This window comes from Herpailurus yagouaroundi, unplaced genomic scaffold (assembly GCF_014898765.1).
Source record: "Herpailurus yagouaroundi ecotype Mexico unplaced genomic scaffold, PumYag 184, whole genome shotgun sequence".
Lineage (NCBI taxonomy): Eukaryota > Metazoa > Chordata > Mammalia > Carnivora > Felidae > Herpailurus > Herpailurus yagouaroundi.
This window is the reverse complement of record NW_024412415.1, coordinates 27,219,746-27,247,178: the sequence shown is the minus strand read 5'-3', so window position 1 is coordinate 27,247,178 and position 27,433 is coordinate 27,219,746. Positions and strand designations below refer to the sequence as shown.

Below are 27,433 nucleotides of genomic sequence, written 5' to 3'. Positions count from 1 at the left end.
TCCCCTCCTGTCTCTGCAATGTAACATAAAACACATTCATGTGTTCATATGTGCACACACCTTAATTCAGACAAAACCAACTTCGAAACGAGATTATTCTTGCTAGGTCAAAGTGGAAATGATGTTGTGTCAGAGATCAGATTGCATTATCCCACACAATCAGCATTTGTTAATAATTTATCATTAGTATTAGTCAACTACGGTTAATTCTGCCATATCCCATACAGCAAGATATTAGAAACAACCTAGCAACTTATAGATAGTATATACTCAAGTGACAAGATATATTTTGTGACATATTTTTTGGTTGCTTTTTTTGTTTTTTCAGATGACTCTGTAAGACCAAATATGACTTTAAAGGCCAAGATCACAGATCCAGAAGTGGTATTTGTTGCCAATCTGACAAAGGCTGATGCTCCTGCTCTGACAGCCTCATTCCAGTGTAACCTGTCTATGTCAACCTCCAAACTTGAACAGATGATGGAAGCTTCTGTGAGAGATCTTAAAGTCCTTGCTTGCCCTTTTCTCAGAGAAAAAAGAGGAAGAAACATTACTACAGTAAGATTGCCTTATATTCTAAGCACGGATTGAAGATTGGCAGAAATGGTGGATTCGTAGAATCCTAGAATGTGAGAGCTCTGTAAGACTTCAGAGATTATTTACTACAAATTTGAGGTTTAAAGTTAAGGTTGAGTTCCGAAGATGTTAAATGATTCAGCCATGCTGCCATTGGCAGAACTGGGAGCTGCCTTTAAACTTTTTCCTTTCATTGTACCATCTTTTGTGGAACAGTAGTTGAATTTTAGTACAAATCAGCATTGAAGTCACGTGACCAAAGAGATTGTTTTTGCTGTATTAAAAGTTAACTTCATGGGCACCTGGGTGGCTCAGTTGGTTAAGCGTCTGACTTCACCTCAGGTCATGATCTCGCAGTTCGTGAGTTCAAGCCCAGCATCGGGCTCTGTGCTGACAGTTCAGAGCCTAGAGCCTGCTTCGGATTCTGTGTCTCCCTCTCTCTCTGCCCCTCTCCTGCTGTGCTCTGTCTGTCTGTCTCTCTCTCTCAAACATTAAAAAAAAAAGTTAACTTCAGTTATGTGTTCAATTTATTGTTTAAAAAATATTTTAGTTAATTGATTGCCGTACCAATAAGTTTTAAATGTTAAATTGAGAATTTTACATTAAAGAGGATTCATTGTATTATATGACTCATTTGCAGTATTAAATTAGGAAAATTTATGACCAAGTGGCTTACATAAAGAAATGCAACATTAGACTTAGTCTGTACTTTATCATGAAGCATTCTTGAGCAGGATCATCTTTTGGCATGTCACAGAAAGCTTATAATTAATTGATTACTCCAGGAAAAGCTTTTCCTAATTTTTTTTTTAAATGTAAGTAATACAATACTAATTCCTCCATTGAGTTGAGGTGTAAGGTTAGTTTACTTATTCAATTGAGGTGTAAGGTTAGTTTACTTATTTCTTTAATGATATATATATATATATGTATATATATGTTATATATATATGTGATACATATATATGTATATGTATGTTATATATATATGTGTTATATATATATAGTATAAGTAAATTTATTTACAAATATAAGCTTAATAGTTTTAAGTAAGTCATGGGGTTTAAAGATTGGAAATTTGTTTTTATAAGCACCTTATATGATATTCAAGACTGACTTCGTGTTCATCATAGGGAAACTGTTCATTTACGTACCTTACCACAGTCTTTTTCTAATGTGTTAACAAAACTTTATTTTTTTAATGTTTATTTTAGAGAGACTGAGAGGGAGGGACAGAGAGAGAGAGAGAGAGAGAGAGAGAGAGAGAATGCATGTGCATGCATATATGGGGGAGGGGCAGGGAGAGGGAGAGACACAGACTCTGAGGCAGGCTCCAGGCTTTGAGCTGTCAGCGCAGAGCCTGATGCAGGGCTCAAACCCATGAACTTTGAGATTATGACCTGAGTCGAAGTTGGACACTTAACTGACTGAGCCATCCAGCTACCCCAGACCTCTTTGTTTAAAATAACAATTTCAAGTTATTTAGTTGTCATAAAAACTAATAATTAACAATTTCATTTCCTCATGTACTTCTTTGTGAATGTAAGACTTTACCATAGTCTTCACCTCATTTTTATGGATATTTTAAAGGCATATTTTACAAAGGTATCGTTTGAAAGATATTTTAGTGAAAGCAGACATTTTATTTTTTTTAATGTTTATGTATTTATTTTGAGAGAGAGAGAGAGAGAGAGAATGAGCAGGGGAGGGGCAGAGAGAGAAGAAGAGAGAATACCAAGAAAGCTCCACACTGTCAGAGCAGAGCCCTACAAGGGGCTCGATCTCATGAACCATAAGATCATGACCTGAGCTAAAATCAAGAGTCAGGTGCTTGACCAACTGAGCAACCCAGGTGTTCTGAAAGGAAACATTTTAAACTTGTATTAGTAACTGTACATCCTTACTTAAGAATTGACATAGGGGCGCCTGGGTGGCGCAGTCGGTTAAGCGTCCGACTTCAGCCAGGTCACGATCTCGCGGTCCGGGAGTTCGAGCCCCGCGTCGGGCTCTGGGCTGATGGCTCAGAGCCTGGAGCCTGTTTCCGATTCTGTGTCTCCCTCTCTCTCTGCCCCTCGCCCGTTCATGCTCTGTCTCTCTCTGTCCCAAAAATAAATAAACATTGAAAAAAAAAATTAAAAAAAAAAAAAAGAATTGACATAAAGGAATTGATCAGAACTGCTTACAGTCCTTTGACAATGTACACGGATTTGTCATAATTAAGAGCCCTCACAAGAAAAGTTCTCACCTAATTTCATTTGTCTTTTGCTTTTGGCATAAGGTATCATTAAAGATCTCAAGTTAAGGGCCCCTGAGTTGCTTAGTTCATTAAGCCTCCATCTCTTGGGCTCGGCTCAGGTTATAGTCTCGTGGTTTGTGAGTTCGAGCCCCAAGATGGGTTCTGAGCTGACTTTGTGGAACCTGCTTGGGATTCTGTCTCTCTTTCTGCCCCTCCCCCTCTGATGCTCATGCGTGCTCACATACACACACACACAAACACACACACACCCACACTCTAACAAAAATAAATACATATTTTAAAAAAAGATGTCCAGTTAAGTAAGATATTTCTGGTGTGTATTATCTACGTATACCTAACAGATTTTAACTAAGGAAATGTGAATTTTATTTATTTGTTACTAGGTCTTACAGCCTTGTTCTTTATTTATGGAAAAATGTATGTGGGCTTCAGGAAAACAAAATATAAGCATTATGGTTGAAGAATTTATAATTAAGGTCAGTGCCTATCATATTATTTGGGTAAAAATTCTTGTTTCTAGCAAAATCTTTTGATGTCTCTTCTAAGTAGAACATTATGCTACTTACATTACATATTCAAACAGTAAATACTGCTAATATTAAAAGACATTTTTCTTTAAAGCAAATTTTTTTCTATCTTTTTATAACGAGAGTACTTTTAAATATCTATAAATGATTGAGATAGTTTTTATCCATTATGTTTGCTTTTTGTGTGTTGGGGAGATTGGGTTTGGGGGACAGCAGAGATGGGATGGGAAGAGAAGAAAGTTGGGATGGAAAAGTGAAGTTGCCTTTATTTGTAGTAAGTTATTTTAGGCTTTTATTCAGGTATAATGTGAATTTAATAATTACATAATTAAATGTTTTATCTGGCTTTTAAATTTTTGTAATGACAGATGTATGTTAGAAATAAGTTATTAGGATTTGCTTTTTATTAATCTCTTATATTTGAAGTATTGGAAAAACAATCTCTGTTCTCCCATAGCATTTGTATTGTTTAAGTATGACCTCATAATTGGTTATAAATGAAAGGCAGAGAATAATACTTCCCCAAATCTCTTTTTCTGTCTGTCCAAAGGACGCAATAGGTCCTTTGGTTGATAGCAGTTTTACTGTACCATAACCGATAGTGATTAAACCAAGGCTCAAACTAATGTCATTTGAGTTACCATATAAATACCAGTGCAATTTTCTCTCAATATTTTAAAATGCTCAGTAGTTTTAGATTGAATTTTGTTAACATATTTACTTTTTGAAGAACTTAAGGTGGTCATTCAGGGGGAAAGGTCTTGAATTTGCATGCACTTAGTCTAAGACAATAGGTTAAGGTACTGGGAATATTGTCTTTCCCTTTCTTTGTATATCAGTTTATTTGTTTATTCATTCAGCAAGCATTGTTTGAGCTCTTACTTTGTGTACGAAAAATGTCTATACAAGGCATTGGTGATACATAGTCCATATCTTCAAAGAACTTACTGATATATGTGAGAGAAAGAAGTAAATCAATGATTCTGGCTTTCAGAGCTGGAGGCCTGTACTGGTGCTTTTGGGAGCACAAGTAAGGGTCCTGTGATCAGACCACGACATCAGGGAAATCTGCCTTGAAGTGAGGCTACTTGAACTGAGTTTTGAAAATCTGATGGAGGTTAGAAGCAGAGGGAGGCTGAGGGTTATCAAGACAGAACTGACAATATGCACAAAAGTAGAGGTATGAAAAACCTTTTAAGGACTTAGAGTGGTGATTCCACGTGGTTGGAGAGAATGGTGCGGTGGAGTTGTAAGATTGAGAGCTCTAATTAAAGGTGACATTAATAAGGCAAGGACGAAGAAGGGACTTAGTGGACAAGTAAGTTTGGGAAGAGGCTCATACTACTTCCTTCTTTGGGTGATGTAATCATATCATTTTAGCAAATTACATAAGTAGAGGTTGTGAGAACTGAACAGTAAAGGAACCCACTTATTTAACCCAGTATTGCTTACACTTTGGGAAACCCTGGTATCACATCACAAAGACTTTTGTGTCCTCAGCTAAAGAGAAATTTGAACTGCATCCTTAAAGTTAGGGGCAATTGAAGATTTTAGGCATAGGAATGGCCTGCCCAGATTTGAGTTTGAGGAAAAGAATGCTGGTGGAAATGTGGAGGGTAGACTCTGAGGGTACAGTCAGCACTGGTCATAGTAGGCATTATCAGTGTAGAACTAAGGTGCAAGGCTAGGAATGAGGAGGTGAGCAAAGATACTATACAAAGATAATAAGAGGTAGAGTTTGGAGAACTTAGGGGAGGTGGAAGGGGATCCATGGTGATTCTTAGGCTTTTTGTTTCAGTCAGAAAAATAAAAACTATGTATGTATATTTTGATGAGGATCATATACTTTGGTTTAGTTAATGCAACTGGTTGAAAAATAAAAAATTCAGTTATACTACATTTTTCTTTTCATATAACCCTATTTTATTATAAATTGGTCAATTTAACTTTAGGTTTTGACATTAACATATAATATTAATTACTTAATTCCAATGTAGCCTGGGCAGAAATCATGGGTATGATGTTAGTTGACTTGACATATGGCTTTGTGTATTCTCTTTTGTTTTTCTTAGCTATTAATGTAATATGTTTAAATTTTTAACTTTTTTTAAAGTTTTGTGTTATATATTCTTCTCATTTAGAAGTAATTTATTCTTAAAATGTTTCTGCTTTCTTTTTTAAAGATTTCACCCATAATTCTGAATACTGTGATGACGATCATGGCTGCTTTGTCTCCAAAGACAAAAGAAGATGAATCCAAAGATATATCTAAGGAAACAGAAAATCTTTGGGGCATCAAATCTATTAGTGATTATAACTCTTGGTTTCTTGGTGTTGACATGGCAACAGAAATAACAGAAAATTTCAAAGACATTCACTGTCTATCTATAGAGGAAAATTGTGCTGTTGTTGTAGAGTCAGTTCAGGTTACCTTAGAATGTGGCCTTGGGCATCGAACTGTACCTTTATTACTGGCAGAGTCTAAGTTTTCAGGAAATATTAAAAATTGGACTTCCCTAATGGCTGCAACCGCTGACATGACATTAGAGGTATGACTACATCATTTAATACTTCCAGAGCCAACTTCTCAAAATTACACCTGCAGAATTAAGATGTGCACTTTTCTTGTTTGTGCATGGCCACAGCAAGTGTGTGTGTGTGTGTGTGTGTGTGTGTGTGTGTGTGTGTGTGTGTGTGTCTGAATAGATAATATATTCTAACATTTAACTTGTTGATGCATAATGTAGTATTATTTAGTTGGTTACTGTTTTTTAAAGACTTTTTGTTAAGTAATTTATGGCAGTAAAGTAAGAGAGTAAAGGAAAATGTACCCTCTTTATAGCTATTCTTTGTGTCTTGAGGTTTGTTGTTAAAATGATTGGCATATAACATTAATTGTGTAATATTTTTCCTAATGATTATAGAAATATGTTGTTAAAGTTGAAAGACTCTGTTATTATAATTCTGTGCCTTTCCAGGTTCACTACTATAATGAAACCCATGCTGTTTGGGAGCCACTGATTGAGAGAGTGGAGGGGAAGAGACAATGGAATTTAAGGCTTGATGTAAGGAAACCATACGATATCTTTATATTGATGGCACTCAGCACATTCATTTATATTTTTTAGTTCAGTGATTCTCAAGATTTGTGATCTAGGATTCTGGAGGCCCTTTTAGGGGGTTTGTGGGGTCAGAACTATTTTCATAATAATAGACATTATATATCATTTTTATTCTCATTCTCTTGTGAGCATACAATGGAATTTTCCAGAGACTGTGTGATATTTCATCAGAATGAATACTGAAGCAGAAATGAGAATCCACTCGTCTTAAGGCAGTCACTAGAGAGATTTGCAAATGCCCCTTTTTTTACTATTAAAGATAACTTTAATAGTTATATTGCATTAAAATATTATTCAACATATAATTGTTTTTAAATGAATATTTAAAATTTTCTGAGTTTGGGTTTCTAATAGATTTCATAGTCATAGATCTGATCCATATAAATGAAGCTCTTTGAGATCATCAGTGATTTTAGGAGACCAAAACATTTGAGAAAACTTGAATTATAGTTCATGAATTCTTTGTGTGTTATCTCTTGATGGTATTTCTTGAGAGCACTTCAGAATCCTGGATACCAAAGCACATTTTTCTTGACTAAAAGGAACATGAATTATATACCCCTAAATAGTGACTACACTACAGTTCTCTGGTGTAGCCTGAAGTGTGAGGCACTGAAATTGACTCAGCAGATTCCTATTTTAAAACTGTGAAGCCACTTAACCTGTGTCCCAATTTCTTCTCAGTAAAGTAGAAGTAATATTTCTGATCTACCTGTCTCTGGCATAGACAGGCTAACAAATAGTTTTGTATATGGCCTTTGAGCTCTATTAGAACAAAAACTGTGGTGGAATCTGATGGCTGGTGAAAGCCTATCGTATTATGTGTAGGTGTTAACAGAATTCCACATTACCTCCAGTGAGGATCGGTTTAGACTTGAGGGTCATCTTCCATTACGCCTCAACACATAAGGACCAATTAGTCAGGCGACACTGGGTAAATAGCTTCCTCTGGGGAATGCACAAGAAACAAATACTGTAACTGACCTGGAGCGCTTTTGTGACACAGTTCGAAACATTACCCCGTGCACTGACCACACACTGTAAAAAAGACTGCTGATCTGTGCTGTGTCTAAGCGAAGCACTGGTTGTTTTTGAAACTGAGACTTTTGACCAGCCTTAATGTGAAGCGACCAGTTTAGGAGAGTTTAACACTTGGAGAGTTTTAAATTTTTGTTATTAAATGGCTAATAACTTAAATGTGTCACATTATTTATCCTCCTAGGTAAAGAAGAATCCAGTCCAAGATAAAAGTTTAATTCCAGGAGATGATTTTATTTTTCTTCCTGAGCCACAAACAGCAGTTCATATTTCTTCGGGAGACACAATGAATATAACCATATCCAAAAGTTGTCTGAATGTTTTCAACAATTTAGCCAAAGTATGTTTGGTTGTTTCTTGGAATATTTCAAATGGGATTTTAAAATGAAACATGTATGGATTATTTATGTTTGTCATCACAATTACTTTCTTAAAAATGTTTAATTTTGGAAAAAAATTGAATGTTGCAAAAATTTTATTGCGATGTTATGTTCCTTTTCAGGGTTTTTCAGAGGGCACTGCTTCTACTTTTGACTACTCTTTAAAAGATAGGGCTCCTTTTACAGTGAAAAATGCTGTAGGCATTCCCATTAAGGTGCAGCCCAATCATAATCTCAGAGTAATAGGCTCCCTTGAGAAAAGTGGTGTTTATGATGTTGATGCTGGTCAGCATTTGGAATTGGAATATGCCAGCATGGAAACTTCACGTCAAGGAAAATTATCTATGTTGAGCCGTCAGGAAAGCTCTTTCTTCACTCTCACCTTTGGTATGCTATATTTATTTTATATTCATCTTTGGAATTGTAGCTGTGTGGCTTATTTCTGTTAAAATGTAAAGATATTGCTGCAGATACCTTGGGAGACAACATTTCTAAAGGCTTGAAACAAATAGTTGATAAGCTCTTATTTTCTTCCTCTAAACTTGAGACAATTAAATTTTAGAATTACCTTAGAAAATTAGATTATTTCTGTGCCCTTAAATAATGCTGTCTGTAGCATGCTTCAAAAAGGATGTGAGTCCATTGAGGAGAGGAAAATGAACTATATTCAGAAGTCATAAAATGTTGACAGTAATTATCACCATTACACAGAAAAGGTGATTATTGCTCTATAGTTGAAAGAATAAGGAACAAGCTGAAATTTGTGTGATTTAAGAAATTTTTATTTTTATGTAGATTCCAAGTTAACATACAGTGTGATATTAGTTCCAGGCATGCAATATAGTGATTCATTACTTCCATATAGCACCTGCTGTTCGTCACAAATGGCCTCCTTACTCCCCATCACCTCTTTCACCCATCCCCCCACCCACCTCCCTTCTGGTAACCATCAGTTTGTTCTCCATAGGTAAGGGTCTGTTTCTTGATTTAAAACCTGAAGAGAGGGGCGCCTGGGTGGCGCAGTCGGTTAAGCGTCCGGCTTCAGCCAGGTCACGATCTCACGGTCCGTGAGTTCGAGCCCCGCGTCAGGCTCTGGGCTGATGGCTCAGAGCCTGGAGCCTGTTTCCGATTCTGTGTCTCCCTCTCTCTCTGCCCCTCCCCCGTTCATGCTCTGTCTCTCTCTGTCCCAAAAATAAATAAACGTTGAAAAAAAAAAATTTAAAAAAACCTGAAGAGAAATTGTTTTGAGTCAAAACGTTTTATAACTAGTTTCCTTTCTTTTTTAAATTTTATTCTTTTTTTATTTTAGTTTCTTTAGTTTCCTTTCTTTGTTGGTTGCTACGTCTCAGAAAAGCATTTTGAGTAGTCGTCATGTTCAGCCATGAAGAATTCCCTTGTATTATTTTAAGGTGCTGATGAGTACTCTGTCTGAGAGAAATGTAGGTAAACTGGTATTTGGAATGCTTCTCACTTATGCTCTGCCTTAGTACCTCATGGATATACAGAAGTTGCAAAAGTCCCTGTTGCCAGATCCGGACGGCGATTGTATAATGTACGGAATCCCACTGCCAGTCATTCTGACTCAGTCTTGGTACAGATTGATGCAACTGAAGGGAATAAAGTAATCACTCTTCGTTCTCCTCTGCAGGTAATCCATTAAAGTGAATTGTGTCCCTCGAAGTATAACAAGAAATCTTCAATCATTTTGGTGAATATAGGAATATGATAAAACATTGAGCTAATACTGAGTATTCAGAAATACGTAATAGATTGAATTGGCTGCTATTTCCAATCTAACTTGTTTTTGTTCTAGTCTTCATTTTAAATGTCCGATTAAACAATTTTGTTATTTGAAAGCCCATTTTTGTTGTGGTCTAGGTTGAAAATTAAGGAAGATTTTCACCTCTTTGTTTAAAGATTTAGAACTGGGAGTGTTAATAATTATAAGTGGTTGCCAAATAAGATAACATTCCATTCTCTTTGTATATCACTTGGGATTGTATGTTTCAAGTATATCTGAAGGAGTACTGGAATGATCTCCCCAGAAAAAGATTTTAGCATCTTAATCTTTTCTATGTTTAAGGCTTTATCCATTTTTCTTTTCCTGTGCATTATTACAGGTTTCATTATGTGGTCATCAAAAGAACATTTCTTCCTACTTAGAACATCAGATAAAAAAATTAAAGGATTTCAACTTTTGGCCATTGTTCTCTCTCAGTTTGCTGTTAGCTCTAGCCTATATCACATTGTAGTCCAGGAAAGAGAGTTGTAGTCTTTTTCCTTATATTTCCCTTGCTATCCTTTTCTGTTTTCACATGGTGCATTGAAAAGAGGTTATAATGGGGAAAATATTATGGCTGAACTCCAAAGAGTAATACATATTATACACAACAGTGAACAACAGTGTAGTATGTGTGACTCTCTCAGAACTTTTCAACTGCCACTTAAACATCAAGTTTCTCATGTCAAGCCCTTAAATATCCTAAAATTTTTCAATTATCCATAAAATATCTTCTAACACTGGGCTTGAAACTTTTAGATCTAAAAGTAACTGTGTGCAGCTCACATTTTTCTTTTGGCCATGTGTTATCTTTTTAAACAACTTGTATGTCTTTTTTATCCAACAGATTAAAAATCATTTCTCTATTGCATTCATCATTTATAAATCTGTTAAGAACGTTAAGCTGCTGGAGCCCATCGGAGTAGCCAGCCCTGAAGAGGAGTTCCATGTTCCTTTAGATTCATATAGGTACCTATTTCCTTGAAACTAATGCTTGAAAACTAATACAAAGTTTTAAAAGGTTCATACTATATATTTTAAAATATGAATTGGGATCTATATTCCAGGAAAAAACCTTATATTTTTATTATCTAAAGATGTGTAAAAGCCAGTTTTAAGACATCTAGAGAAATACATTTATGTAATCATTGATTTACCAGATGAAAAATTTCTTACTGTATAGTTGAAGTTTTAGCACTTTCTGAAATTTATTTTTACTAGGTTGCCTTTATAATTGAAATGACTATTTTTTTTTGACTTGTCATTGCTTACACAGCATTTTTTTTTTATTTTTGTTTTTGTTTTTTTCCCAGAAAGTTCCTCCCTGAGTTAGCTATGTGACTTTGGGTGGGTTTCTTACCTTTCGTAGTCTTGTTTTCCTCCTGTGTAAAAATAGGAATAAGTATTTACCTTGTAGAGTTACCAAGAAGATTTAATGAGATTCTTAAGTTCTTGATAAAAGCTTTTTTCCCCAACTCTGTTTCTTTTTTTTCTAGATGTCAATTATTTATTCAGCCAGCTGGTATCTTAGAGAATCGGTACAAAGAATCCACCACTTACATTTCTTGGAAGGAAGAACTTCACAGGAGCAGGGAAGTCAGATGCATGCTTCAGTGTCCGTCAGTAGAAGTCAACTTCTTACCTCTCATTGTCAATACAGTTGCTCTGCCTGATGAATTAAGCTTTATATGTAGCCACGAGGAAGATTGGGATCCAGCTTACATTATCCATCTTTATCCTACCCTCACTTTGCGGAACCTTCTCCCATACTCTCTAAGATATTTACTTGAGGTATGTCTCTTGTATTTTGTTTGATCTTTATTATTGCAGAGTGAATTCTAGTTTTTTCACTATGTTTTTAGTTGAGGTAGTTTTACATAGCATAATTGTAATCCTTTAACAATATTAATAATAGCAAAAACTGATACAGCATTTAGTATATGGCATACACTATACCTTGTGCTTTACCTGTATTAATACATTTAATCCTTGCAGTAACCTTCTGGTGTAGGTACTATTATTAGACCCATTTTACAGAGGAACAAACTGAGTCACATAAGAATTAAGTGACAGGCCCAAGATCCCACAGCTAATAAGTTGTAGAGCTGGGATTTGAACCGAGGTAATTTGGCTCCTTGCTCCCTTCCACTGAGCTCTGCTGCATCTGCTATGAAATAAGAACCATATTAATCTCTTCCATTAGCTGATGGATAGAAAAAAGCCAGTGAGGAAACACTCATCTTACTTTATTCTAAAGTTAATTTTAAAGTTTTTATTGTAAAGTTAATAGTCTTATTCGATCCGGGTTTCTCTTGAACTTAAAATAATTAGCCTGATAAATAATGGGCAACATTTTTAGTAATGACATATGATAAATATTTTTAGATTCTACATTCTACAACATTTTAAAATACAAAAGTCTGGAAAGTGTTGGAGCTTAAATTATTTCTTTTCTTTATCTGACAATGAGCCACCCCTCAGTTTGTAAAGGCTAAAATGAATTAAATGAACTAAAAAGTATTTATGTAAAAGAAGCTTTCAAAAACGAAGCCTGATTTATTATGTGGCTATTAATCATTCTAAAAACAATTCCACATCCCTTAGATAGTTTGTCAGAAGTTTGCTCTCACTTTCCTTCTTTTATTTATTTGGGAACCACGAGGCATAGCATTTGAACAGAGGGTGAAGCTGAAGCCAGGTGGTTAAGTGGCTCATCAATGACACAGACAATAGCCAGCATTCCTGAATCCATCCTTGGATCCTAGGCCTAGATCTGACTTTATTTATTTCTTTATTTTTTCAAAATCTGTGGCCATTGACTTACTAATAGCCAAATGACAGTTTCTCCCTTTGGCTGTGATATAATATTTTTCTTTGTAGTCCTTAGTGGTTATTGAACATTCATAATATGTAAGCCTGGGACTCCACTGAAGTCTTGTCAGTTAATCTGAATGTGGTACGTTATTTATTAGCATTTGCATAAAATATGGATGTTGTTACCGCAGTTTTTAAAAAATCACTAAGCAAATTTAGTGTTTATTTGTTTGTTTTTAGGGAACAGCAGAAACTCATGAGCTAGCAGAAGGCAGTGCTGCTGATGTTCTCCATTCGAGAATCAGTGGAGAAGTAATGGAATTAGTTCTGATGAAATACCAGGGCAGAAACTGGAACGGACATTTCCGTATATGTGATACGCTTCCCGAATTCTTCCTTGTGTGTTTTTCTCCTGACTCTGCAGAAATGATGACAGTTGACTTGTCAGTACATGTCAGACGAATTGGCAGCAGGATGGTGCTATCTGTTTTTAGTCCCTATTGGCTAATCAACAAGACTTCTCGGGTTCTCCAGTATCGTGCAGAAGATATTCACGTGAAACATCCAGCTGATTTCAGAGATATTATTTTATTCTCTTTCAAGAAGAAGAATATTTTTAGTAAAAATAAGGTGTGTTTTGGTTGATATAACAAGTTAAACTAGATAAATTCCTAGTTTGGAAATTTTTTAGTCATTAGCCTTCCCTCAATCCATGCTTACCAGTTTGCTAAGCACCATTGGTATGAATGAAGTCCAAGGAGACTTTTAAGGAATGCATAGTCAAATGGGATGTTAGGATTAGCAAGAGTTTCCCAAGGCTGAATTGCCCTTTTCTCCAGTGCCTTTAGAATTGCTTCTGTTCTGGGGCACCATGGTGGCTCGGTTAAGCATTTGAATTCGGCTCAGATCGTGATCTCACAGTTCGTGAGTTCAAGCCCTGTGTCGGGCTCTGTGCTGACAGCTCGGAACCTGGAGCCTGCTTCAGATTCTGTGTCTCCCTCTCTCTCTGCCCCTCCTCCCCCTCCCCCCCACTTGTGCGCTTGCCCTCTCTCTTTCTCTCTCTCTCTCTCAAAAATAAATAAACATTGAAAAAAAATTACTTCTGTTATTTTAGTAGTGTCAAGTAGAAAGCTTGACTTTATGTGCTTTACCAGTAATGGCATTTCAAAAGGTGGAACAGTTGGATTTCGCTTATATGAACTGAGCCCTTCTATGTATGAAGCCCTAAAACCAAGCCTTTGAGAGAGAAACCTATTGCCTAAGCCTGGTCTTTTCTGCTCTGGTCCCTTCATTCCTTTGTAGACTCCTATCATGGAATTGCTTCTCACATATTATCCTAAGTGCTCACTGCTAGGCCTTTGTGTTACAGTTTCTGCCTAAAATGTCTCTTCCCCTATGCTTTTTCCTGCCTGCCACATCTTTTCTGGTTCCCTGCTGTTTATCTCTTGGCTGTCATTGAGCTCAGGCCTAACATGTGTGAAGGATTTCTAACAGTCTAAAGTAGAGCTAGATAGTACAACCTTGTTCTCTTAGAGCATTGGTTCTCAAATTTCAGAGCATGTTAGAATCACCTAGAGGGCTTTCTAAAATACATTTCTGGGTTGTGCCCCTGACGTTTGATTCAGTAGGTCTGGGTAGGGTCTGAACATTGCATTTATAACAGATTCCCAGGTGATGCTGACAGTGCTGGTCCAGGGACCACATTTCAAGAACCGTTGTCTTAAAGTGTTGATTAATCCATAGCATTTATTTACCTGTTTATGTGTCTTACCTGTGGTTGTCCTCAGGTTTTTTATAATCTCAATGGAGGAGAGCAGTTAGATCTCTTCTATAAAACTTTATCTAAATCTCATAGCCAGAAGTAAACTTTTTACCGTCTCACCTTGGTAGCATTTTGTACTACTCAGGTAGCTCTTAATCTCATTCATTCTTGTATCATAATTATTAGTATGTGTTTCCCATCTCCCTGTTTAGTTGGAGCTCACTGAAGACAGGAACTGTGTCCTGCTGTCTTCCCTTCTGCTGACCATGATGCCTTTCATTTAGCATTTGATAAGTAATGTTAAAGGCATAAATTCTTTATGTTTTAAAACTTTTAAGAATTTGTTGGCTCATTATCTTAAGTCTAACACTGGAAAATATTATTTTATGTTAAGCTTTTCTTTTTAAACAACAGAGGGTCTCATTGGCATACATCTTTAAATTCACTAAACTCATTGCATAGATGAATGGGAAGATCAGAGCTCTGCATTTATTTTATTGGCCTCTAGAATATCTGTGGTTCTCTGACCCATTGGCAGTATGGCTTTGATTATTTTTTTCTGTGTCCTATGATACTAAATAAATTTCTAATAGAATAGTATCTTTACCTCAAATAAAATTAATGTAGTGTTTTAGGTTTCTTATATGATGGTTATGTGTTCTCTGTTGTAGGTACAATTAAAAATTTCTACTAGCACCTGGTCCAATGGTTTTTCATTGGATACAGTGGGAAGTTACGGATGTGTGAAGTGTCCTGCCAACAGTATGGAATACCTGGTAAGATTTTGCTTGCTTATTCACCCTTGACTTCGTTCACATTTTCTTCAGCTCCGTTAACCAGCTAGGTTCTAAGGGGTACAGAAATTTGAATTCAAAGTATTATGTACAGGACTGTTATCTCTATAAATTTCTTTGGCTACTAGTATCAGGACAAGACCCACATTTATCAAAGTTTAAGAAGTGAGTTGAATCCATCCACGTCAGCAACTTGTAAATATTCAGAGTATACAAGAATTCTCATTCCACACTACTCCCTGCCAGATGTTTCTTAAATCTTAGATTTGACTGAAAATTTGAGTAACCTGAGGTCAGTTGACGTGTTGTAATTGCCACTTTGAAACTTTTATCTCAATTTATTAACAGAGAGATGATAAAGCAGCAAAACTTGAGCCTTTACACTAATTATAAAACAATTTATGTTTGGAATGTTAAAAAAATAAAGAATACAGCTAAACTAAATATGTTATAACAGTCATCATTAGTTAAATTACCATTTGATATTTCTTGAATTGATTTCTGATGGAGCCAAACTAAGGAACCAAATATTTTTCTTAGTGAGAAGATAATCAGTAGTTGAATATGGCTTAGTAGTTACTTTATTTACAGGCGTTATTTTAAAATATCTTAAGAAATCTTTATGTGAATGGGGTGTGTGTATCATTTCAAAGAAGTTTGTTCCTTTACACAGGTTGGTGTTAGCATCAAAATGAGCAGTTTTAATCTTACACGAATAGTTACCCTGACTCCCTTTTGTACCATTGCAAACAAGTCATCATTAGAACTAGAAGTTGGTGAAATTGCGTCTGATGGCTCAATGCCAACTAATAAGTGGAACTATATTGCTTCTTCAGAGGTAAAGTTTTCCTTCACTATGACTGGCTTCTGAAATGTACAAATAGATATAGACAGATAAATAAGAATTGCATATACTTTTGTGTTACCCTCACTTTGCTACAGTATTTGTGTATTAAAACATGACAGCCAGCTTTGACTTTTTTTTTTTTTTCATAAACACATGTTTAAAAAAAGAAGAAGAAATTTACTGGTAATATTTATCACTAGCCAGTCTAGAGGGTTGACACTCAGGCTGTAGTTCTTCCTGTATGTATAGAACATGGATGTGTACTGTGAAAAGTACATTAAGATGACGTACTATGAATTGTCTCAATAGTCAGGTTAGTGCCTCTGTGTTCAAGAAGTATATAATGCTGTTGGAGGGCTTAAGACTCATATAAATTCACATGTGGGAAAAAAGATGGTGTATGCTAAGTTATAGGTGGTTGTAGAATTTCTGTAAAATTTCAAGTTTCCTTGAAAATTCTGCTAAAATTCGACCCCCTCACTTTACCAAGAAGGAAGTTAAAATCTCATACTTTTCTAAGATTGGTGAAGTCTTTGGAAGTCACGATTATTGTGGCCAAGAGCAAAAGGAATGTTTCATAGAAGAGGTGAGAGTTAAACTAAACTTCACAGGCTCAATAAGATTTTAGGAGATGAACAGAGTGAGGGAAAGAGTGTGGAAGAGGACAGGTGCAAAGATGAGCATTAGTGCTTGAATTTGTGTGAGTTTTCAACCAAACCAGTTGACCTTAAGGATAGAACCATTCTTCTGTATGTCTCAAAAACAAAGTTATGTATATTTTTAAAACCTTAGCACGAAGCTTAAGAGGAAGGATTCTAGTTATAGTGCAAACAAATTTAGAGCTCTGAGAGACATGGGCTTTCCAAGTCACTTAGAATGATTTCTGTAGACTTGGCAACAAATAAATGCTCATTATCATTGATGGGGGTTTGATAACAGTATCATTTTTATTCAGAAATGGAATTCACTTACTGCTCTATAACAGAAGGGCACTTTGTATTATATTAGGAACTAAAACCTCAGTTTCACAGATAAGGCTCATTGAGGTATATAATTTTATTAAGATCAAACACGAAGATAATGTCAGGACTTCCAACGAGGTCGGTGGTGTTCTTTTCACTGCCTTCAATTGTGTTTCCAGTTTATCTAGGAAAAGATATGCTATGAAAGAATTCATAGTGCATTAAGCAATTAAAATGGAGTATGCACAAAAGCAAATGTTATTAAGATTATAGGTTATAAATATTCAAGATACTTGAGTCATTCTTAATCAGTAAACTCTAGTTTCTCATTTGTAATTTTTTCATAAGTACATGAAGACTACTAAATCTGTATTCTTCTGATGGAGTTTCTTTGGTTTCATAAATAGTCCTTATATTGTCAATAACTTTAACATGAGATGAGGAAATATTTTAAGAAACAAATGTAGTAATAATTGTATCATGGTCAGATTTAGAATTAAAAACTTAAGTAGCGATTATCTTATTGATACCGCAGTACTGTTTTAAGACTGATACTAACTTTTGTATTTTTAGTGCCTTCCCTTTTGGCCTGAAAATTTGTCGGGCAAACTTTGTGTGAGAGTGGTGGGCTGTGAAGGTTCCTCCAAACCGTTTTTTTATAACCGACAGGATAATGGCACTTTATTGAGCTTGGAAGAGCTGGTATGTTTTCATGTTTTATAATAAAACATCTTTGGTTTTGAAAATTTGCTTTAAAATATTTTATTGAAGATGCTATAAAATCTGGTAATTATGTGAAGGTGCTAATATATATCTCATGCTGTACATGTATTTGTAAGAGATCAGAGAGCCAGTGTGCTCTTCATTAAGTATATAAGAACACAACCTTTTTGTGTCTCCGTAACTGACTGCAATTCCAAATGTCACTGCAAGTTAAACCAATACTTCAAACAAGTTTTTTTCTGCAATAGAATGGAGGTATCTTGGTGGATGTAAACACTGCTGAACATTCAACTGTCATAACGTTTTCTGATTACCATGAAGGATCTGCGCCTGCTCTAATAATAAACCACACACCACAGGACGTCCTCACCTACAAACAGAGGTATGAAAAAAAAGCTACATGGAAAATCTCGTTTGCTTTTTACTGGCCCATAGTCTTTTCTGGGAAACACTTGGAGTATAGATGAGTTTCACATTCCACACGTTTTCTGATTTTAGAAAGGTAATGTGGAACACATGCTGTTTATTATAATACCCCCAGCAGGTGTGGAGCAGTTCTCTGTTGTCCAATACATTAATATTCCTGCACCTGCTGGGATGAGCAATGGGTGTTGTATGGAAACCAATTTGACAATAAATTTCATATTAAAAAAAATATTCCTGCAGCAAAACTTATAAATATTCATACCAAGTGGGATAAATAAAAATTAATAGTCTCGCATCAACTCAGAGCCATTTTTTTAGCCAAATGACTTTTGACACCAAACTGATAAGAGCTTTTACAGTTTCAGAATTGCATATGAGGAACTGTGAACCTCTTTGAGCATTATTATTCTTTTGTAATCTGGTAATGCTTTGTTGTTGTTGTTTGTTTGCTTTTGTTCCCAATAGAGGTGGTAGATTAAATGAGAGGACAATAAGTAGATAGTGGTGTTGAATGTAAGTGTGGGATGATACGAATTTTGTTGTTCTTGCTTGTCCTGTCATTTGGTTTGGATGATGCCGTTATATAATGATATAACAGATAGTTTTACACCCTGACAATGTATGTTGTATATTTGCCAGGAATTATTGCTATAAATCTGCAAGGCATTATTTTATATATGTGTAAAATCTTGTATATACATAAGGTTATTTTTATATAGAGAATTATTTTATATAAAATAATGCCTTGCAGATTTACGTATTTTTTTTAATATATATTTTTTTAATGTTTATTCACTTTTTGAGAGAGACAGAGAGTCAGCAGGGCAGGGGCAGAGAGAGAGGGAGACACAAAATCTGAAGCAGGCTCCAGGCTCTGAGCTATCAGCACAGAGTCCAAAGCGGGGCTTGAAGTCATGAACTGTGAGATCATGACCTGAGCTGACGCTTAACCGACTGAGCCACCCAAGCGCCCTCAGATTTACCTTTTTTTTTTTTTAATTTTTTTTTTTAACATTTATTTATTTTTGGGACAGAGAGAGACAGAGCATGAATGGGGGAGGGGCAGAGAGAGAGGGAGACACAGAATCGGAAGCAGGCTCCAGGCTCTGAGCCATCAGCCCAGAGCCCAACACGGGGCTCGAACTCACGAACCGCGAGATCATGACCTGAGCTGAAGTCGGACGCTTAACCGACTTCGCCACCCAGGCGCCCCCAGATTTACCTATTTTTAAGTCTTCTGGCTTGAATCCACTGAGAGAATTTTTTTTAGTTTTTAAAAAATTTTTAAAACACATGCATGTGCACACAAGCAGGAGAGGGGCAGAGAGAGAGAGAGAAAGAGAGGATCCCAAGCAGGCTCCATTGAGCTCTACAGCCCTGTGCGGGGCTGGATCAGGGCTGGATCTCCAGAACAGTGAGATCATGACCTGAACTAAAACCAAGAACCTGACCCTTAACTACTGAGCTACTCACTCCTACCCCTCACTGAGAGATCTAAAAGCACAGAATGGGATTGAAACCTAATTGGGTTAATTTTTTTTTTCTTTTTAGTACTCTGGAAAGTTTTTTGTGATATGGACTAACACTTCTTAAACATTGTTAAAGTACAGATTCTGATTTAGTAGCTTTTAGGCGGGGCCCAGGATTTTGCACTTTCAGGAAGCTCCAGGTGATGTTGATGCTGCTTATCCACAGATCACTTTGAGTAACAGCAGTATGGACCTAATTTCTTTTTTCCTGAGACTCATGTTTGTTATCTAATTGTGTGTGATTAAAAAACTTAAATTTAAGCACTGAGTGGAGTTCTGCTGCTGCCAAAGAACTTACTATTTATAGCTTTTTTCTACAGGTGGACTCGGATGTACCAATCTGTCTACCTTAATGAATTCCATTGCTGTTATATTGCCTCGATCAATTTGGCGTGTACTGCAGCTTCAGAAAGGCAAATTCCATTCCCTCAAGCTTTAAAACCATTAGTTTGTTGGACATTTTAGGGTACTTATTGTTAGGCAGGGTTCTGTTGATTAACAAAGGCAATTTTATAAGATTTTTCCGCCAGTCCCCTCTCTGTAAACCACAGGTCTAGGTATCTCAAGGCTTGGATATTTTAATCTTCCCTCTGGCCGTTGTGTTTCAGTGGCTCACAGGAAGAAGTACACTTGCTGCCAGGACAAGCTCGACTTTTTGCCTGGGCGGATCCTACTGGTACCAGACAGCTTACATGGACGTATGCAGCAAATACTGGGGAGCACAGTCTGTTAAAGGTATCATGTGATTTGAATGGGTGCTGTATGAGCTGCCTGATGGCAAAGGAAGCAGGCAAGCTAGCTTCACACAGTCCTCTTTGACCTTACTGAATGAAAGATCAGATGGAAGTATTTTCCTTTTTAAAAAAAAATTTTTTTAATGTTTATTTTTTTTTGAGAGAGAGACACAGAGCATGATTGGGGGAGGAGCAGAGTGAGAGGAAGACACAGAATCTGAGGTAGGGCCCAGGCTCTGAGCTGTCAGCACAGAGCCCATCATGGGGCTCGAGCCCACGAACAGTGAGATCATGCCCTGAGTCGAAGTCGGACTGAGCCACCCAGGCGCCCCTGGAAGCGTTATCAAAATAAGTTGCTTTTGGACTTTAGATTGCAAGTAGTTCATACCAATATTTTAGATTAGTCAAAATAATGTGTTTACAACGTAAAAAATAGTCCTGCTTCATCTTGCCTGGTAAACACCATTCAAGTACCCTCTAATATGCCTTTTTTTTTTTTTAAGAAAGCAACTTTATTTAAAAAAATTTTTTAAGACTTTATTTTTTAGAGCAGTTTTAATTTTACAACAGTGAGAGAGATATACATATACTTTCCATATATACCCTGACTCCACACATACAGAGCCTCACCCTTTATCAACATCACTCATCAAAATAGTTGATAATTTACCAAAAATGAATTTACACTGACATACCATAATCATCCAGAGTCCTTAGTTTATGTTACGGTTCTCTCTTGTACATTCTGTGGGTTTGAACAATTATGTGATGACATATATCCATTATTATACTATCATATAGAGTATTTTCTCTGCCCTAAAAATCTGCTGTGGCCTTCCAGTCCACTCAGCCTTCCCACCTGGCAACCACTCATCACTTGATTGTGTCCATAGTTTTGCCTTTTCCAGAATGTAATATAGTTGGAATGATATAGTATTGGTTTTCTTCAGTTAATAATATACATTTAAGCTTTCTCAAATTGGTTTCTTTCAGTTAATAATATACATTTAAGCTTTAAAGAAAGCAACTTTAAAGCTAGGTGAAGACAATTTCATTTTGAACATATCCTTACCACTGTTGGCTATGAAGTTTTTAGGCATGTTTTCCCAATCAAGGCCATGTGTTTTTTTTTGTAGTTTTATTTTTTAATGTATATTTATTTTGAGAGAGAGTGAGCCAGGGAGGGGCAGAGAGATAAGGAGAGAGAGAGAGAGTCCCAACCAGGCTCCACACTCAGCGTGGAGCCTAACGTGGGGCTCATTCTCACAACTGTGAGCTCATGACCTGAGCTGAAATCAAGAGTGGGACACCTAACTGACTGAGCCACCGAGTCGCCCCAAGGCCATAGGAATCTGACAGTATGCAAATTATCCCATATGAAAAATTTAATGTAATATTTATTGAAACAGTATTTAGGCAACTAATTTAATCATATATGTTATTCTGAGAGTCTTAGACTTTGGGAAGTTCTTAAGAATTCATATACCAGCCTTTCTCTAATGTAGGAATTGGCTCCTGCATTAATGATATAGATCATCTAGTTTCTGTAGTAATATGTTCTATCATGAAAAGTTCATAACAGTGTCCTACTCTTTTGTCTGATAATGCCATTTGTTAAAAAAGGTTTCGTGACTTTTGCTTTAAAATGGTAATTGGCCAACAGTGACTGGATTATCCTCTCCCATAATTCCTCTGAAATACCCACAAAAGAGATAAAGACTTACCCACTTTTGAAAAATCAGAATGATAGTTCCTCTGTTACTAGATTCTTGCAATAATTTCCATCATGACAATTTGATGGAGCTCTACTGGTTGCTTGTGCTTTACTTTTTATAAGAGCGAAACAGAAGGTTTATGAGTGGTACCAAGGCTTCACTTCCCTGATACTCTTAGCTCCCTGGCTCAGAGGCATGGGAGCTTTGCCAGAGGTTTCTGTGCTTTGCTGGTATTACTTCCCCTCTCCTCACATTTAATGCTGCTCAGCAACTGCAATGCCCCAACGTAGTATATGGACACTAGAGAGAACATGGGAAGGACCTTCTGGAGGAGGATATTCAGGTTTGTATACTGAGGCACATTCAGAAAGCATCTGGGAATGGTGTATACAGGGATTGTAGTTTTTAATGTTTCTCTTCTGTTTGGTGTTAGAGAACCAGGCCATAGGAAAAATAGCACATAATCTGCCAGATTCTGGAAATTGAGTTGGAAGCAAGGCACTTGCTCATTCCCGGGTCTGCTAGGTTCATTTGGGAAGGGAGATCTGCTCAGGCCCCAGTGGACGTGAAGAGGGAGTTCAAAGGAAATCTACACATTAGTGGTTAAACCTTAGGTCTGAACAGATCTTTCCTTATTAAGTATGAATGAACAGGAAACAACAACAACAACAACATGGGGTTTATGAAAAAAAATAGTTTGGGAGAAAAATGTAGCATTATTCTGTAGAATCAGAGGTCATTATACCCTGAAAAATGTTTTACTGTAAGAGGACCACAAGAAAATTTCCTCACATCCTCAGTTAAGTTATAAAATGATGGCAGCTATGAAATAGAAGAATGAATGGTGAAATAAAAAGAGACAACAAAATGAAGTGAAAGCAGAGTAGGGAAGCAAAATATATTCTGCTCATTCTATAAATATATCATTTAATCTTAAATTTTAATTAGAGAAACATAGATTAAAGATTTTGTTTTTTTAAAAAAACTTGTCAATTTGTAGATCTAAAATCATTGATAAAAGAATTTTAAAATGAGAAAAAGAACATAAAGAAAATTTTACCTTTAGAGTAAGGGAGGGAAAGCTAAGGAAGTGTAAGTTACAAGCATAAAGAGGCAGTAAAGATACAGCAGGCAGACAGAAGTAAAAAGAAAGTGAAGTTGTTGATATTAATATCTGAACAACTATAATTCAAAGCAGAAACCTTTAAATAGAATATGATGTTATGACAAAAAAGGCATGATAGCCATAAACTTTCATGCAAAGAATAACATCATATCAAAAATATAAAACTTAAAATGCTGGAAGTCGGCCAAAACACAATTACCAGAGGATATTTTAACACACCTCATTTAATTCTTAACAGACCAAATAGATGAAAACTAAATATGATTAGAGAGTATTTCCATAATAACTAAGATTGAACCAAGACACATACCAAATTTTGTACTTTACAGAGAGAATTCACCTTCTTAATAGGTATTTAAGGAACATTTGCAAAATTTGATTGCATATTAGAATTTTAAAAACTGAGTAGGCTACTTTGACCTATGTTAAAAGCAATAAATTTTTAAAAAGCAGTATGTTGGTAAGGATGTGGAGAAAAAAGAGCACTTATGCACTGTTGGTGGGAATATAAATTAGTGCGGCCACTGGGAAAACAGTATGGAGGTTCTTCAAAAAACTAAAAATGGAAGTACCACAGGATCCAATTTTTCCACTTCTGGGTATTTACACAAAGAAAATAAAACAATAATTTGAAAAGGTATATGCACCCCTGTTTATTGCGACAGTATTTATAGTAGTCAAGACATGCAAATAGCCTGTGTACATCAGTAAATGTCTTGTCCTTATTCTGTCATTTGGCTTGGATGATGCCATTATATAATGATATAACAGATAGTTTTAAACGCTGAAAATATATGTTGTATATTTGCCAAGAATTATTGTTCTAAATCTGCCAGGCATTATTTTATATGTATATAAAATCTTGGACATACATAAGGTTATTTTTATATATAGAATTATTTTATATAAAATAATACCTGCATATTTACGTATTCTTAACTCTCCTGGCTTGAGTCCACTGAAAGATTTTTTTAAATGTTTAAAAATTTTTTTAAGTTTATTTATTTTGAGGGAGAGAGAACACGCTCACGTGCATATGAGCAGGGGAATGCCAGAGAGAGAGAGAATCCCAAGCAGGCTCCATCCAGCTCTGCAGCCCTGTGTTGGGCTAGATCAGGGCTGGATCTCCAGAACAGTGAGATCATGACCTGAGCTGAAGCAGACACTTAACTACTGAGCCACTTAGATGCCCCCCACTGAGAGATTTAAAAGAACAGAATGTGATATACATACATATATGCCATTGTAGGAAACTCTTGTTCCTTCCAAGTGTCCTTTGAGCAGTCAAACCTAGGGTACAAAAAAAAATTAAGCGCTATTAATGTTTGTTATTGTTTGAAAAAGTCAGTGAGTTATGTTTTAAAATAGGTTTTAACTTTAATTTATGTCATTTTGATGGTTTTCAATTTATAGACATACTTGTCAAACTTTTCTAAATGTGACTGTAGTTTAACTTTATGTAATGACAACTTGCTGCTTATGAGTTTAATATTAAATCTGTTTTTCCCCAGGATGAATGTGGACAGTTTCCATATGATGCAAATATCCAGATACACTGGGTATCATTCCTGGATGGGCGTCAGCGAGTGTTGCTTTTCACTGATGATGTTGCCTTGGTTTCCAAAGCACTGCAGGCAGAAGAAATGGAGCAGGCCGATCATGAAATAACCTTTTCTCTCCACAGTCTTGGGCTTTCACTGGTTAACAATGAAAACAAGCAGGAAGTTTCATATATTGGGATAACCAGGTAGGGAAGAAGGAAGATAAGGCATCAGAATTCTTTCAGAAGCATTGAGCTCATAGTATCAAGCTTAATGAGAATAAATATATTCTGTATTTGGATATACTGTATATTCTTTCAGCATAACTTTTGAACAGTTTTTTTCACTGCTAGTTGAAAATGCCCTAATATAGAAAGATCACTAAGATAATGTCTTTGCTCCTACTGTACGGCATGGGTTAGGGAAGCCAACAACAATGGGTCAGATATACCGGAAAAAACGTTCACAGAGAAGGCAGTCTTTGACATGGGTACATAATCTTTAATGGGCGGTTACTTAGACCTTTTTATTAGTGATGGAACCAGTTATTTTCTCTGACTCTGCTTGTATCTGTATAGGAAAAATATTCGAATTTATTTAGTTTTTTTTTTTTTAATTGCACTGACTTTGGTAAAAGACTCCTTGTTTTCTTGGAGGCTATTGGGTGGAATGGTTAACATGTTACCATGTATAACCCTCATAGCACTTATCAATAATCATGTGTTTAGTGAAGTAAAAATAAAAACTAAGTAAAAATTAAGAGGTCATGTATATAATGTACTTTACACAACACCTGAAAGATAAAGGATTCTATAAATGGTATACATGCCAGTAATATAATATTACTATATTTGTATATGTTTGAGTAATGTATTCTCTTGGTTATACATTTCAGTATCGTATAGTATTTTTATCCTAATATAAAAATCATTTTTAAGTCATATAAATTCAGTTTTTCCACTCTGCTGTTCTTTGATTAACTTATTTTTACTGTAATATCATATATACTATTATATTGTATCAGATTGGCCTTTATCAGGACTTTTAAAAATTCACCTAAAAGAACTTGATTATCTTTGTTATGTTATGCTATACATTTAATACACATTCAATAGAGATATGTACTGAGGAAAAGTAAATCAGTTATGTAATTTTAATCAATAGACTTTTATTTTTTTGAACAGTTTTAGGTGTACAGAAAAATTGACTATACAGAGTTCCTGTATACCCTGCATTTCCCCCCTATTATTAACATCTTGAAATAGTTTGGTACATTTTTTACTATTGATAAACTAATGTTAATACATTATTACTATTATTATTATTATTGTTATTGTTATTGTTATTATTATTTAAAGTCCAGTGTTGGTATTGTTTAAGTTAGAGTTTGCTCTTTGTGTTATAATTCTATGGGTTTTGGCAAATGAGTAACATATATCTATCATTACAGTGTCATATAGAATAGTTTCACTACTGTAAACATCTCCTGTAACTGCCTCTTCATCCCTTTCTCTCTTTCTGCCTATTCATCCCCTGAACCTCTGGAAATCACTGGTCTTTTTACTTTTTTACTGGAATCATACGGTTATGTAGGCTTTTCAGATAGGCCTCTTTCACTTAGCAACTTTTTTTTTTTTAGGTTTCTGCATGCCTTTTTGTGGCTCGATAACTCATTTTTTTAAATCACTGAATAATATCTCATGTTTGGGTGTACCACAGTTTATTCACCTGTTGAAAGACATCTCCGTTGCTTCCAACTTCTGGCATTTATGAATGAAGCTGCTATAAACATTCATAGGTAGTTTTTTGTGTAGACATAAGTTTTTAAGTCATTTGGGTTAAGTATCAAGAAGCGTGATTGCTGGATTATTTGGTAGGATTAGTTTAGTTTTGTAAGCAGTTGCCAAATTGTCTTGCAAACTGGCTGCGCCATTTTGCATTTCCACCAGGAATGAATGAATGAATGAGCATTCATTGTTCCACACCCATGCCAGTATTTGTTGTCAGTGTTCTGGATTTTGGCCATTCTTATAGGATGTAGTGATATGTCATTGTTATTTTAATTTGTAATTTGCTAATTACATATGCTGTTGAGCATTTTCAAATGCTTATTTGCCATCAGAATATCTTCTGTGGTGAAATTCAGGTCTTTTTCCCATTTTGTAATTTTTCATGGCCTTACCATTGAATTTTAAGAGTTCCTCGTATATTTTAGATGCCAGCCTTTTATCATATACATGTTTTGCAGATATTTTCTTCCAGTTTCTGCCTGTCTTTTCATTCTTTTAACACTGTCTTTCATAGGAAGGAGATCCAACATGAATTCTTTGGTTCATGAGTTGCGCTTTCGGTGTTGTATCTTAAAAGTCATCACCGGGGCGCCTGGGTGGTGCAGTCAGTTAAGCGTCCGACTTCAGCCAGGTCACGATCTCGCGGTCCGTGAGTTCGAGCCCCGCGTCGGGCTCTGGGCTGATGGCTCGGAGCCTGGAGCCTGTTTCCGATTCTGTGTCTCCCTCTCTCTCTGCCCCTCCCCCGTTCATGCTCTGTCTCTCTCTGTCCCAAAAATAAATAAACGTTGAAAAAAAAATTAAAAAAAAAAAAAAAGTCATCACCAAGTGCAAAGTTACTTACATTTTCTCCTATGTTATTTTCTGGATTTTATAGTTTTGTGTTTGATGTTTAGGTTTGTATACATTTTCAGTTAGTTTTTGTGAAATGTGTAAGCTCTTTGACTAGATTTCTTTTTTTCTTTCTTTCTTTCTTTCTTTCTTTCTTTCTTT

The 27,433-nt window shown here is 35.8% G+C and overlaps 1 protein-coding gene across 6 annotated transcripts in view; it reads left to right on the top strand.

The window, feature by feature from the left end:
* VPS13C (vacuolar protein sorting 13 homolog C) overlaps positions 1-27,433 on the top strand; it is a 194,646-nt gene that overhangs the window by 133,340 nt on the left and 33,873 nt on the right. For all 6 annotated transcript variants that reach the window (XR_005795851.1, XR_005795850.1, XM_040492864.1 and 3 more), the window contains 16 exons: positions 329-558; positions 3,217-3,309; positions 5,544-5,909; positions 6,339-6,425; positions 7,705-7,860; positions 8,023-8,287; positions 9,388-9,548; positions 10,528-10,649; positions 11,177-11,471; positions 12,735-13,124; positions 14,928-15,032; positions 15,724-15,888; positions 17,433-17,561; positions 17,831-17,964; positions 20,146-20,272; positions 24,624-24,859. Coding sequence is in view for 4 of the 6 variants with exons in the window: in XM_040492864.1 (XP_040348798.1) it covers positions 329-558; positions 3,217-3,309; positions 5,544-5,909; positions 6,339-6,425; positions 7,705-7,860; positions 8,023-8,287; positions 9,388-9,548; positions 10,528-10,649; positions 11,177-11,471; positions 12,735-13,124; positions 14,928-15,032; positions 15,724-15,888; positions 17,433-17,561; positions 17,831-17,964; positions 20,146-20,272; positions 24,624-24,859 (3,061 nt within the window). In the remaining 2 variants the exon portion in view is untranslated. The remainder of the gene's footprint in view (positions 1-328; positions 559-3,216; positions 3,310-5,543; positions 5,910-6,338; positions 6,426-7,704; positions 7,861-8,022; positions 8,288-9,387; positions 9,549-10,527; positions 10,650-11,176; positions 11,472-12,734; positions 13,125-14,927; positions 15,033-15,723; positions 15,889-17,432; positions 17,562-17,830; positions 17,965-20,145; positions 20,273-24,623; positions 24,860-27,433) is intronic.